This window comes from Zonotrichia albicollis, chromosome 4 (genome assembly GCF_047830755.1).
Source record: "Zonotrichia albicollis isolate bZonAlb1 chromosome 4, bZonAlb1.hap1, whole genome shotgun sequence".
In the NCBI taxonomy this organism is placed as follows: domain Eukaryota; kingdom Metazoa; phylum Chordata; class Aves; order Passeriformes; family Passerellidae; genus Zonotrichia; species Zonotrichia albicollis.
The window spans coordinates 73,645,304-73,659,535 of record NC_133822.1 but is presented as its reverse complement, the minus strand read 5'-3'; the positions used below and the strand labels follow the sequence as shown (position 1 = coordinate 73,659,535).

Sequence of the window (14,232 nt, the reverse complement as noted above, 5' to 3'; positions counted from 1 at the left end):
GGCACATTCCAAACTGCACTGCAAAAACAGGACACTGGGATAGCCACTTGCAAGGCAGGAGAGCACTTTCCTTTCTGATAAAGCACTTGGACACTGTTGTCCACTCTGAGGCTTTGCATCTTTGACTGTTATCATTCTTGTTTACTGGCAGTGCAGCACAATAATTATTCAGGGTTTGGTGTTTTTTTTTTGGAGATGGAAATCATATTTTCCTTTGGGCATATGGGCTGGCCTTTGCAACTGCAATTCCTGGATATTTAGGAAAACAATAATAATTAGTAGCCAAGTAGCATGTCCCATACACAACCTGCTGGACCTGACATCCACAGAGCTCATCTCCTGTGTGTCCATTATTTATCTGCAGATTCAATAATTTAATAAATTACAGCTAAAAGGCTCAGATGAACAATGGAGGTTGCTTGCACGTTGCAGTGTAGGAAATGGCTTTTTCTCCCTGACAGGAAGGATCTGGCTCCCTGTGTCACACATCTGTGCTTCTCCTTCCTGGTGCTGCCTAAACCAGTATTTCTGTACCCCAAAAGGCAACTCATCCTGCACTGCTGGGCTTAGATACAGGCCCCTTAAAACTAGGCAATAAAATTTTCCACCAATTAGTGACCCCATAGGCTTGGCTGTTGTTGTTACCTTTCAGTTCTTTTAATCCTGCTCCTTCTAGGAACAGGCCTAATCCCTGTCTGTAGAGGGATAGAGAAACAAGTCACGTTGGGTTCTTTACCAATCCTGGAGTAGGTCAAATGCTGCCTTCCTAAAGCTCCTGCATGTCCAGCGGGAGTGATGAACTCCCATCTGAGAGCTGAACTGGGCCCACATCCCCCTCAAGTGTCCATTAACTCTCCCACACCCAGAAATAAATCAAGATGAGATTCCCTTCAAGCACAATGAGCCTAAAATGCAAACCCTGCTGCTCACAACAGGGAGGCCAGGAGCACACCTTGAGTCAGGTGGCTTTGTCCTCCTACCTGCAACCTGCAGCAGTGGGAAGAGGGCAGGATGCTCCTTCTGCCCCAAGATGGGCCCTGCTCAGGGCCCCTCCAGAGCACAGGCCAGCAGGACCCACCAAAGCAGCACACATCCCATCACACCAAACTTCTGTGATGCCTCAGGCTGAGCTTTTATATTTTCCACATTCTGGGCTGCTTTGGTGTGCAGTTCTGAGCTTCACGTTATGGGATGGTGAGCTCTGTGCACAGAGCAGGGAGACAAAACAATTCCTGCTCCAGCTGGGCACCAAGCACAAATGATCCAAATCTCAGCCCAGGAGCACAAACCCCGTGGGCTGGAGAGAGAAAAACAAGCAGGGTGGGACTGCCTGGGCTAAAGCTGGGATGGGACAATGAACTGCAAGGTGCAAATGGAGCAGAACTGATCCCAGGGACAGAGCCCGTGCCCAGCCGTGCATTTTGGGGCCATTTTGGTTCATCTTGGGTGCAGCCCTGGCTGGGCTCTTGTGCTGCTCAAGGAGGATCCATGGAGGAGATCCTTTGAATAAATCCCTCGTTTATTCTTTAACTCCATCTCCTGCTCCATTCTTTAACTCTGTTCTAGCTCAGCCTTCCCAAGGCATCACCCAGAGCTGAGACATGCTCGCTCCCCTCTGCTCACTCTGGAAGCAATCCTTGCTCCCCCAGCCCCAGAATTCCTTGGAAGCCACCACTCATTTCCACCTTTTAGCCCACAGCACAGCCAGCTGCCAGTCACTGCTCCATTTGTCTCCAGGAGGGTGAATCAGGAGGAGGAGGAGGAAGGAAGAATGTGGGAGGACTTCTGCATTGATTAGAAATGTTTGGGGTGGGAAAGGAGGGAGAGAGAGATGGAGACAGATTAGAGGGCAGCAAAACTGGAGAGGAAGATAAACAGAGGCAAAAAGAAAAATGTCCTTTGTTCATGTAAATGGCTGTGTGCTCCCAAGCCCTCTGCGTGAGTAATGCCACGCCGTGGTGTGTAAACCTCTTGGGCACATAACACAAACAAAGCATAACTGGGCCTGAGCAAACAAAGGCCTGAGCAACAGTGATTGAATTCATCTTAAAACAACAAATCAATTCGTGCCTATTAATGCCCTAAATACCAGCGTAGGAGCACTGTCCTGTTGTAATAAACAGCCATGTGTTCAATTACCTCTGCTTGCCCAACTCCTGCTCTCTCCAGTAATTACACCATGCAATGCATTCTACACTGACATTATATTAATGTGCTGGGAGGAGAAATCTTAAATACGAATTAAATCAAGGCTAAACATCTCAGAAAGCCTTACCCAGTCACACAAGTGCTAACAGGGCATTCTTCAGCAGAAAGCAGAGCCTGATTTTTCTCTCCATTCACCTCTCACTCTCCTCCTCTGGAGTTCTGTCCTCCTCCAATAGAGCTCCTTCAAGCTTTCAGTTTAATATATTTATTTATATAAATAAATACAGCTTGAAAGAGCTCTGTGGCCCCAAAGACCAGAGCAGCAAATCTCTCCTAAGCCCTCTCAAGCCCACTTCACCTGCACAAGAATGCTCCAAGCAGGAGCATGACGTGAGTATCAGCTTACCTCCCATCAGCCAAGCAGCAGCCACCAAACCCCCTCAACAACAGACAGGTGACATCAAAATGGGGCAGGAAAAACAAAAGCAGGGAACTTCAGGGGCTGAGACAAAAGCAGGAGAATAAAAGTTTAAGAAAAGGTTTCCTACCCCTTTGCAGAGCCGTCAAACAACTCCCATTGAGCGCTGAATAGCACCCAGCAAACAGCCCAAACAAAAGATATGATGAAAGACATATTTACTCGTGCAGGGCTCCTTCCCCCCAGCCCAACCTTTCTTTCCTTTTCACACACACCCACACTGCACCGTTTGCATTGTGTTGTTCAATAACCAATGGCAACCCGGAGGAAACACTGCAAGGGTTTCTATGATGCTGTCAAGCACCAGACAGATGCTTGGCAGTGTCAATATGTTCTTTACCTTTGGGTTCTGCCAGGGTTTGAAATTAAAAATAAAATAGGAACAATAATGCTGGGAGAGGAAGAGAGAGATGGCAGTGAGTTAGTGCACAGATGTACAATAAACTTTTAAATCAGTGGAGTATCATCCTACCTACCTACCTGCTGGGCTTTACTTCAGCAATTTCAACTGTTATGGAAATAAATAAATAAACAGAGCTTTTCTTTTTACTGTGTGCTGGCTGCAAGAATTCTTATAGAAAGTAAAGTAAAATTCTGGGGTGCACCAAAGGCAAATTCCCAGGTCCTCAAAACAGACTCGGAGGTTTTGGCTGCAGACACAGGCCAAGCACATCAAATATTGTATGCTCCAAAATAAAATGCCCTCAGTGCTGCAGAACTTTGCTGACTTGAGGCTTCAGAAGGCACAGAAATTTTTACGTTTGGAGAAAATAGAATTTTGAAAGTTTTTCTGACTAATTTTACAGATTGCCCTAAAAACCAGTGTGCAATATTCAGATACATTTAAGTGACTCTAAAACAACTGTTCATTTGTCCTTCTCAGGTCATTAGATACAAAAACTCCCCCAAAACCTCAGCAGGTTTTGCAACTCCTTTTTGTTTGACTAGTTTGCATTTTTTCATTTCAGCTGCCAAACCAAGTCAGGGGAAAAGCTGTTTCCACCTGACCCAAAGTGTTTTATTTAATCCTAATTGAAATGTTTTCGTTTCTCTTTCAGATTAATCATCTTAAACATTTAAAAACAAAAAATATCACTTCCAAAGAAACATTTTGTCTAAAAACGTTGACCGTTCCAAATTTTCCACTAGTTTTTGGCTAAAATTAACTTGTCGAATTGCTAAATGCTATCAGTCCTTAATTACTGCGTAACAGGTTTTAGGGTGCTTAGGGCAGAGAGTTCCCCCCAACTCTCCTTTTTGGGCTTTTTGAGCGCTTTTTGAATTGATACAATTGATACATCCTCCCAACTCTCCTTTACTGGGTTTCTGAGCACTTTTTGAATTGATATATCATAGAAATCATGCACATATAGCACGCTTTCTGCTGAAGGAATGCAGAAACACAGTACAATTAAACTGCATAAGAAGGAAAGGTGCTGAAAGGAATTCTGCCTTCCCAGGACAGCCTGTGTACAATGCAGGAGATGTGCACAGATGCACAAAGCTGGCACCCCTCTAACCACCTTAAAAATACCAGTGCAAAGCAGACACGTATCTAATAAAGCTCAGCAGCAGCTCCAAACTTAGGAGTGTTTTTACAAGGCTACTTCATTAGCTAAACAAGCAAGTGGGAGTTGCTGCAAATGTTGCTCCTTGCCGTACTAGAGGCTTTCCCTCGCTTCTGGTAAACAGCAGACACAAGACAGCCTTGTGAATGGCTGATGGCACAGGCTGGGAGCTGGAGCTAATCACACAGGATGACAGGTCACCCTAATCAGCTCCCAAAGCCAGCGCACATGCTCCTCCCAGCTCCTCGTTTGGCTCAATTTCCCCCTTCCCACACTCGGTGCTGCTGGGGAAGAACACAGGGAGCCCTCCAGGTCTCGGCACGCAGGGCGCAGGTGCCGGGCAAACTTTGGAGTGAGCTCTCCACCAACTCCAGGGCCGGCCGTGCCTGCTCCGTCAGCAGCCCTTATTAACAACAGCACCAAGCACCCACTAGAACAAACCCGAGCAGGCCTGTTTAATTAGGGCAAATACTTGATATCCACTTCTCCGCGTCAAACCACGCCGTCACACGAGCCTGGGAGGTCTGATTAATTTTAAAATGCACGGTCGTGACAAGCGCCTCAGGGGTAAGAGAAAGGGGGGAAAAAAAATCCCACAAATCCTGCTAGCTCGACAAATAGGTTCCAGCTAAACGGTGTGCAGGCTGCCCAGATTAAGATGTTACTATTCAGCAAGGGCTTGAACCTTTAATGGGAGGGACAAGAGGGCTGAGGAACAGGTGGCTGGCTCTTCACTGCTGAACAAGTGACATCCCCAGAGCTGCGGCACGAGGAGCTGGCACTCTCCCCACCTACAGCTGGGGCTGCCCGGGGCCAGAGGCTCCTCCAGAATCACCCAGGGACCAGCACCAGGCTCAGAGAGCTAATGGCTTTTACAGGGGACGGGGAAATGCAGACAAAATAATAATAATTTTTAAAAATTTAAAAGAGCGCACAAAAACGCAAAGGCTAATACAACAGGGGAAACGCATAGCAAAATGATGCCGGGTTAAAAGTGACAGCAAATTTTGAAAAACCTTACTGAAATGAAGCACAGCTGGTGAGGAGTCCGGGGGATAAAGGGCAGACAGGAGCCCAAATAATTATTTTTGCCTTGCTGAACCACTTGTATGTTGTGCTGTTAAAGATGAGAAGTGAAAAGAGAAAGCATTCTGCTTTGGCTCCTGCTTGCTCAGTATTATGGAGTGAAGATAACCCAGAAAGAAATTTTAATTGTAGAGATTCATCAGAGGAGACTTTCATTCTGAACCAGGGAGGGGGAGAAAGGGGCTGCATCTTCTCTCCAAAAGCACAAGCTTCCTGTATCTCACTTGACCATAATGCTTTCTTCTGTATTCAAGATGCTGTATCAGCACCTCAGATGCCTTTATCAAAAGGAAGAAGAAAAATCCAAAAGCTAAAAACCTTTGAGGATGTAAGAAGAGAGAGTTGGAAGGGAATCTAAGCAAATTTTGAAAACATCCATTGAAACAAACCGTGACTATCAGGCTAAACTGTTGGGAAGGAAAACACTTAAAAACTGAAGGCAACAAATGAATAAACTTCACTTAAAGCAAGTCAGAGCTGGCAGGGCTTCAAACTAGGCTACCTCTGTTCTAGAGTTAAAGCACTTGTTAATAAAAATTTAAGCTACACTATTTAACAGGCCCTTCTCTCCACATAGGCCTACTCCACAAATAAACTTCCAAATGTTTTAATTATTTTTTATTTGTATCAGCAGTATGCGGAGGCATATTTCCATATGGCAGGGTCTTTGAGAGAAGCAAGGGAGGTTTGATGCCGCACAAGAAAAGGCACATTTTGTGGTGACAGACTGCAGAGATGAGCATGGAACCACAAGGCACCTGAAGCATCCTTCCACAGCAGCAGCAGTGCACCAGCAAAACTTGAAAGTACTCAACTGCAAAGTACCCTTGTTTGTCCTTCAGTGGAAAAGCTTTACAAAGCCTCTCCAGCACGCACTCTGTCAAAGGGGCACCCAGGAACCAAATAAAAGAACTTTAAACCTCAGCCAATTACAGTATCCTTGGGCCTTTCCCGAATCTGTGCACTTGATTTTCCCCCTTCTCATCAGATGTGATTTAAAAACAGGAGTCTGCATTTCAAAGGCCACCCTTCTCGTGCCCATGAATGGCCTGCTTTGGAATCTGTGCCTTAAGAAGAGGGAGACATCTTGATTTTTTTACAAGATTTGTTCATTAAAAGTTTGATAATGTTAGGAGATACCCCAGCTAGAGAGCCTCAATTCAGCATGGCTCGCTTTTACAGATTACAGAACTGCTTAAACAACAGTCATTTAAATTACCACATTAACAGGTGCTGTGATTTATAATGTAAACTTAAACATCAAATACAAACAGCCTTTGGGGGCGTTCAGAAGACAAAAATCATGCCCAAGAGGCTCTTCTCATCCCTTTTTTCACAACAAGTAATTACTTACAGTACTGCTGCCTACTATAATACATGAGGCTCTGGTACCCACACTGCCTGCTAAAGCTCTGCAAACACACATATTCCCTTCTTACCAAACAGCTGACATTAATTGCTCCCCCTATGAAGACCTAAAGACTGTAAAATCAAAATTCTGGAGCAGGAAAATTATGAAACACAATAAATGAATAATTTGTGAGTGTGCATTCATATATATTTATGTCTAAGTACATATAATACATTATATATATTGTATGTGTGCATGTATATACATGTGTATGTGTTTTTATGGAAAATTCGAAGTATTCACCTGAAGAGCCCAACTGAATTGAGTTTCAGAGGTCCTGAACAAGGAAGAAAGAGCCATGCAGATGAATGACTGCACCCACACAAGCTCATCAGGTAGGTGTTCATATGATATTTCTTTATACTGAATTCCTACAAATCCCATACAACAACACGGGCCTGGCCTCAGAAAACCCACTCTGAAGGTTTTAAAGATGACCAGATACATAACCTGTTCAAACTGCCAACATGGAAAAAGAGGATTGATTCTTAATGAAAAGTTAGGAGATGTAAAGAGCCAAAGAAGACTCCAGCTTATTCTAAAAATAGGGAGGAATTTACTTGTTTGCCTCTTTGCCATCCAGAAGCCAAGCCATACATTTAGGGGAAAGGCTACAGAGATTTCAGAGATTTAATTTTCCACAAGCACAGGCCATAAATTAAAACACAGCAATCCAATCCCATTAATAGTGCAAGGAAAAGCTAAGTGGCTGCTTTGGTCTTTTCTTTCACAAACTTGTGTCAAGCTCAGTGACTTCAAAGAGATTTCCATTTCATTTCTACAAATGAGGAGAGCACACAGACAGAGAGCCTCTGCCATCCTCAGATGCCTGAAGAAAACAGAAGAAAAACATGCCTGTACCTCATTCTCCTAATGATTTTAGCTGCAAAAGGAATCCCATGGTTGGCAGACGACCCTCGGGGCAGGGGCTGGGGGTCTGTCACAGTGCATAAGGCTGCTCCAAACCCACTCCATTATCTTCATTATTGTGCGCCAGGAATGAAAGGGGACTGACTCCTCTGCTGAGGCCCAAGTTAGAAAGGACAGAAATGTTTCATGTAAAATAACACTGTGTGACTTCAGTAATAGGTTTATGCCTTTGGGGGCCTCATGCTAAAGCTGCATGTAAGGATTTTCCACAGAATTTGAGAGAAGAAAAGTGAGCGCTGTATTAGTAATGAGTAAAATTCGGCGAGTTTCAGATCCACTGGAACACTCATGCCTCTGTGTCAGCGTGACTCATTGTCAATCACACACTTCCATCCAGCAGCAGGAAAATGGCAAAATTAGGGGGAGAAGAAAGGAGCAAGGAGCTCTGGAGCTAAGTATAAACCCCTATAAAAACACCCCCTAATCTCCCCAAAACTCATAGCCAAGGAGGAACAGGCAGTGCTGAGCTTTTGGAAGAGCAGGCAGCGTGGGCTCCTGCAGGGCACATTAACCAAGGGTACACACACAGCAAATCTACATGAAAACCATTTATGTGCAGGGTGATGCTTCCCTCAGCAGCTCCTGTGTGAGCACAGGGAAGTGCTTACATGCTGCTACACTCTGAGCACTGTGTTTAAAATGTAAAAATTCTCATCCTGTACCGACAAAACTTACTGATTTTCCCTTTTATTTTCTAACAAACACAATTGTAGAAAACCATTTCCCTTGTATCAATGAAGTTTCCTAGAAAGAGTCAAACCAAAAAAATCAATTATTTGGAATATCTCCCTTGTCCTTAAAGAGAAGCCCTTTCCTTGACTGATACAAGGTTTGAATTGAGACCTAAAGTTGTCCACGCAGCCCTTCCCTTTTTTCTGATTTTGAGGAAAACAGGCCATTTGAGAGAATGCTTGAAAAGCACGTTTCCCACAGCAATTCAGAGGACTATTTCAAACAATAAAAAGAGAGCAAACACAGCCCATTGTACAAGTTAAATAATATATAAACTTTTGAGTACATAGAGAAATGGGAATCTGGCTCGTATCTGGTCTTTGAAAGATTCACAGGAAATTGATTTAATTAAACCTCAACTACTGGTGCAAATGTTTCCCTTTCTTCCCAAAGGGAAATAAAGTATTATATTATTCTTGTTGACATAATGCAGCAAAGCTTAACCAAGATTCTTGATCTTCATCCCACAAAGCTTTTACAAACTAGCAAGACTAAAAATCATTAGTGAAATATGCATTTATCACAAATTGCTGCAGTTTTACCTACATGTACTATCAAAGATTCCCACTTGTAACACCTCATTCACAGGGAAATTCATTAATATGCTAATTATCTGACTAGCAACCAGTGATGACTGACAATTTTACTTTAGCACTACATGAAGAAGACATGACAATAATTTTCTGCTGGGGTTCAGACAGAGAAGACACCGTGTTGTATTTGGTACATATCTCATTTAGGGAAAAGACTCATATTTGCAGAGGACCTCTAAGAACAGTCTAGCCATCTGCACCCAGAAATATATATTTTTTAATTAGCCACTCTAAAAACAACCATGTTGGCTGAAGGGAAGGGGGAGGGAGGCTTGTCAAAATGATGTATTTGTCCCTCACCACCTTTCAATGCTCTTATGCAAGTCTAATTTTCTTCCTAGCCACCTCACCTCTCTGGCCTCCTTTTGTTTCATGTCCCATTTCCCATTCTCTTCTAACTTCTGAACTTTTGTTAGTTCGCTTTTAAGGAGAAAGGGAAAAAAAGCTCAACTCTTTCCTATTCATTTTTTCCTGGATGGGGAGTAAGCAGAGACATGAATATGGCACCCTCATAATGATTTAACTAGGGCTTAATGAAATTTTCATCACAACCTGCTGTTCAATTTAATGGCCTTTGAAAGACAATAGAACAATGGCTAGAGGGAAGAAAAGATTTTTTGTTGCACGCATTTGCAAAGCCCAACATTCAGTTGCTCCCCCTCCTCTCTCTCCCAATCTCTTCACAAAGCTGTAGATCTTTTGTTTGTACTGTATATTTTCATTTTAGCAGAGCTGAGATAATGCACAAGCTCTGTAGCCATTCTCATGTCTATCTGTGGCCTTTGCTTAATGGAGTCTGTGCAGCTTGCACAACCTCATGCTCAGCAGAGTATTCATGCACTGCCCAGAGCTCCTTGTTCTCTCCTCTCGCAGATAAAAGCCTGCTCTCCTTCCCACCCTGCAATCCCTTCCATCCAAAGGCACAAGGTATGCTATGGCACTGACCATTACCTCAACCTAAATGCAAAAATAACGTTGTAAGTAATAGTAACAAAATGCTCAAAGAACTTGTTTCCCAGCAGACCCTTACTGCACGCTCCACTCAAGAAAAGCTTCATTTACAATCTTGCCATGCTCCTGGAAGCGCCAGCGTGTTTGTGTCCCTACTTCCATCCCAATATGCGGGAAATTGTCCTGAAATTTCCTTGTAGGTGCTGTCAGTTCATGCTTCAGCACTGAGGTGGGCCCTGAGAGCCCTGCCATTGAACATTCGGGGCCGATTTCTGTAACAGGACAGGTGAGTGTAAATGAGAACAGAGTCTCCTCACTGTGCCCTAGGCAACACGGCTCAGGATGCTCTCACAGCTGGCCCACAGTGACCCAAAAAGGAGCTGTAAATACACATGGAGACACCTACAGAGAGCACAAGGAGAGCCTCATCTTCCACTCAGGACCTGGACTCTGCCCCAAACAGGCAAAAAATAAAAATCCTCATCTCTGGTCTTAGTCCCAGAGCACAAGTCCCACAGCGCACAAGTCCTACCACCACCAGCTGGAGAGAGGGTCTCAAACAGACCCTCAAAAAACCCACCCGTTCTCCAGAAAGGACACTGCATTATGTTGTTGGCCACACACAGTGCAGGGAACACCAGCATTCCCAGCCTGTACAGCACCTGCACTAGACATGAACACACCACGATGTGTCCCACACCAAAGCTTTCACTAACTCCCGGTTTACCTTCTTACCATTCAAACAATGACCTGCACACTAGATCATTTCACAAAACCACTGATATGGAAGATAAATAATACTTCTTCTAGTGCTAGACATGGGGAGAGGGGAGTAGTGGTGTAAAATCCCCCAGGTGATTAAAATTGGCTTACTGCAGGCATACTGAGGAGCTTGCCACTGTAACAAAAGGACCACTAGACTCTCTTTTTGGGAAAAGCTAAAAACATAAGCTATGATGGGACACTGATAAAATTTACCTCTAATGCAGAAAATAACCGTAAGATCTTTAATTCCGCTGGCACGGAAAAGCAAGCAGCGCAGAAACACGGCACGATTAAAAAAAGTATACGCAATCCAAAGGATCTGGAGGAAAGAAAAGAACACAGGCAATCTTGGCCAGCTTCCCGGGCCTTACCTTCTGGCTCGTTTTTGATGAGCTCCTCCATTTTCCTCTGCTTGAGGGTGTCCACGACATCGGCCAGGCTGCCCTTGCGGCGCTCGGGGGTGCCCAGCGCCGCGCCGGACAGCGACTCCCCGCCCTGGCGCCCGCCTTCTTCTGCCTTCAGCGGTGAGGTAGATGAGTTGTGCGGGGCAAACGAAGACATCACTTTATTGCCATCAACTTCCTGAAAGGGAGAAAAACAAAAAAAAAAAAAAAAAAAAACAAGATGAAACATTCCTTGCTTTTCCCTTGAAGAAATGGGGGGGAAAAAAAAAAATAAATCGGCGGAAAGAAAGGAAGAACGGTGCTTTGTTCTTGGAGTTCATTGCTATTTGTTCTTCTGTTGAAACCTTTAAAAAAGGCAAGCAATGTTTCAAAAACAGCCAGAACAAAGCCTATCCATAAAGCATAAACCAAGATTACAGGCTGGAGTGAACAAAGATCAGCTTGCAAGAGAGAAACATAAAATACAGTTTTTCCCTAATTGAGAAGAAGTGTTGTTCTCATAGGTTTCCTAATAACAATGCTATTGATTACCTGTAATTGTTCTTTTACAGCTCTCTTTCTAAAAAACCTTCAATTTTTACAAGGACCATTAATTTCCTGACTTTATAAAGTACTTAATGCCTTGATTGGCTAGTTGTTTTAGGAAATAAAATAGCAACTGAACATTAAATGTCCTTCACCATATGCCATATTTTTACTCGCAGTCCAAGCAGTTCTCCCATCTATAAAGGATGAAGCAACTGCTTTCTGTTCCCTAATTCTATTCTCCTCTGTCTTAAACCTTGATTTCTGGTAGAAACAATATTTCTCACAAAGGTGGTCCTAATGACTTTCCCTGGCAGCACAATGGCAAAACTCAGTGACTTCCTGGAACGTGCACACAGCCCTCCTCACGTGAGAGTCCACACAGCTCCACTCATTAATTTTAATGGAAAGCAAAACTGGCTCCAGCATCTTCAAACCTGCCTTCATTAACGCAGGAGCCTTCTCCTCCACATCTCCTCCAGCTTAAAGCAACCTTTTCTGCACAATTCCTCCCGCTTTCATGTCTGTTGTACCTCACCCTTCCATACACAGCTCCCAAACCCATTTTTCCCTCTGCTGATATATGCCATCTGTACCTGAAAAACTCAGGTCAACATCTCCAAACAAAGATAGCAGCAGAATGCACTGCATAAAATATAACACTGTAAACATGAGTAGTTTTTATTTTGATGTGATTTCCCAGGTTTTATTTTTTTCACTATCTTATATTTGTACTCTAGCTGTTTAACGAATATTGTTTTTTAAATAAGCCACTGGATCATCTTGTTATCTGAATTACAGACTTGGTTGAAAAAGTCTTAATTTTTTAATTGTTTTCATATTTGCACTTCAATTCAGAGGGTATGAAGGTGCTACATATGTCTGCAAATATGCACACACACTGTGTTTAGTGATTTTTGTTATAATTTTATATTTTTTTGAGTAATTTAGATGTCTGCGCTAATAAACCACAGTATTTCAGAAAAAAACCCCAATTTTATAAAAGAAGGTAAATTGCTACAAATTATTTTAATAAAATCTGAGTAAAGCTACATGGAAAACATGCAATAAAGAAAAAAAGATTTGTTTTCACAGGCTACTTTGTTGTGGCAAAAAGATTACCTATGGTTAAGAAAACTTTTAATGCAAACAGTTTGGAGCAGCTTGAACGTGTTATAGTAGTGAATAAATTCCCTAAGAGAATCGGATTTAACTGAGATTACAATCTGGGCCATCATATGCCCCAAAAACCAAACCCAGTGATGTTAATGAGAGACTTTCTATTGACGTCAATGAGCTTTTGACCAAGCCCTAAAAAATTTCCCAACTCCAATCAACAGAAATGCTCCTTTTTTTTCCCCCTTCCACTTCCCTCCATTTTTATTCTGCACTTGAAAAATTCCTACTTGCTAACACTGGACTTCAAAACTTAGTTGAAACCCAATTCAGTTTTTTTCACCTATAGACTTGAGTAAACTGATTTCTTAACACCAATCTAAACAAGCAAAATGGTTAACTTCAGCATCATTTCAGACTTTAGTCAAAATTCAAAACCATTATCACCAAGTGGCAATTGTTTTTCCTACACACGAGACTAAAAGAGGAAATATCTTGAAAGCTGCTTTCTTATTCACACTGTGAGACAGATAAGCCAAATATCATCATCCTTAGTTACAGTTCTTAAATCTACCTATGCCACCAGTCATGTACAGAACAGTGTTTCTTCATTTTACCAGGAACAAATTTCTTGTTTTAATCCAAAGCAGGTCCCAAAGACTTTCACTCCTGTTTCTGTGTCACACATTGTGTATTACACACAATTTGTGTATTTTACAAATACACAAAGTATTTGTAAAAGTTGCCTAAAACTCATGTATCACCGCTACAGTTTCCATGCACATTTGGGGTACAGGCAAGTGGGGTTTTATATCTACAAATATATTCTCATATAAAACCAGTTTGTTATAAGAGAAGAAGCACAAGAACACAAGGATTGAAAGATTATGTAAAGTAATATAAGATGGTTTTCAGAATCACAAACTGCTTGGCTTTCAAATGAAGCTCACAAGTATTTTTAAAACTCTGCCTTGCTTTCTGGGAAAAGGAATTGTGAGGGGGACAATGCAGTAGTCTGTGAACAAAGCACCACGAAGGACTCTGAATACTCAGTTCCTAGTTCTTTCAAGTGCACTGTGGAACCATAGAAAATAAAACTTTTTTCCCCTGTATTTCAGATTCCTACCTGTAGAACAGGCACAAGTGATCTCTTATATAATCTCTCATATGATAAAGGTCTTGGAATGATAAATTCATTAATAACAGAGATACTCTCCTACTACAATGTTGGCTAAAAGCATTTATAATACCACAGTTAGAAAGACTTCATAGCTGGCTAGGAAAAGAAAGGGAAGTGTTCTACAAGATTTTTTTAAAAGGTAAATGAGATACTAAAATATACAATCAAGAAACCATCCTCTGCAAAAAGTTTCTTTGGAGCTCTTGGTTAGGTGTGCACGTATGCAGTGTTTGCATATCACACACATGGCTATTTATACACTTGTGGGATTTAAGCCTCAATCAAAACACATATACAGTAGGGGAACAGCTGCAACCACATCTCAGTGGGCTAAATTACAGTACA

General features: G+C 42.5%; 1 protein-coding gene across 25 annotated transcripts in view; it reads right to left on the bottom strand.

Moving 5' to 3' along the window:
* SOX5 (SRY-box transcription factor 5) overlaps positions 1-14,232 on the bottom strand; it is a 591,653-nt gene that overhangs the window by 191,697 nt on the left and 385,724 nt on the right. For all 25 annotated transcript variants that reach the window (XM_026796865.2, XM_074540122.1, XM_074540120.1 and 22 more), the window contains one exon: positions 11,034-11,244. In XM_026796865.2, coding sequence (XP_026652666.1) covers positions 11,034-11,244 — 211 coding nt within the window. The remainder of the gene's footprint in view (positions 1-11,033; positions 11,245-14,232) is intronic.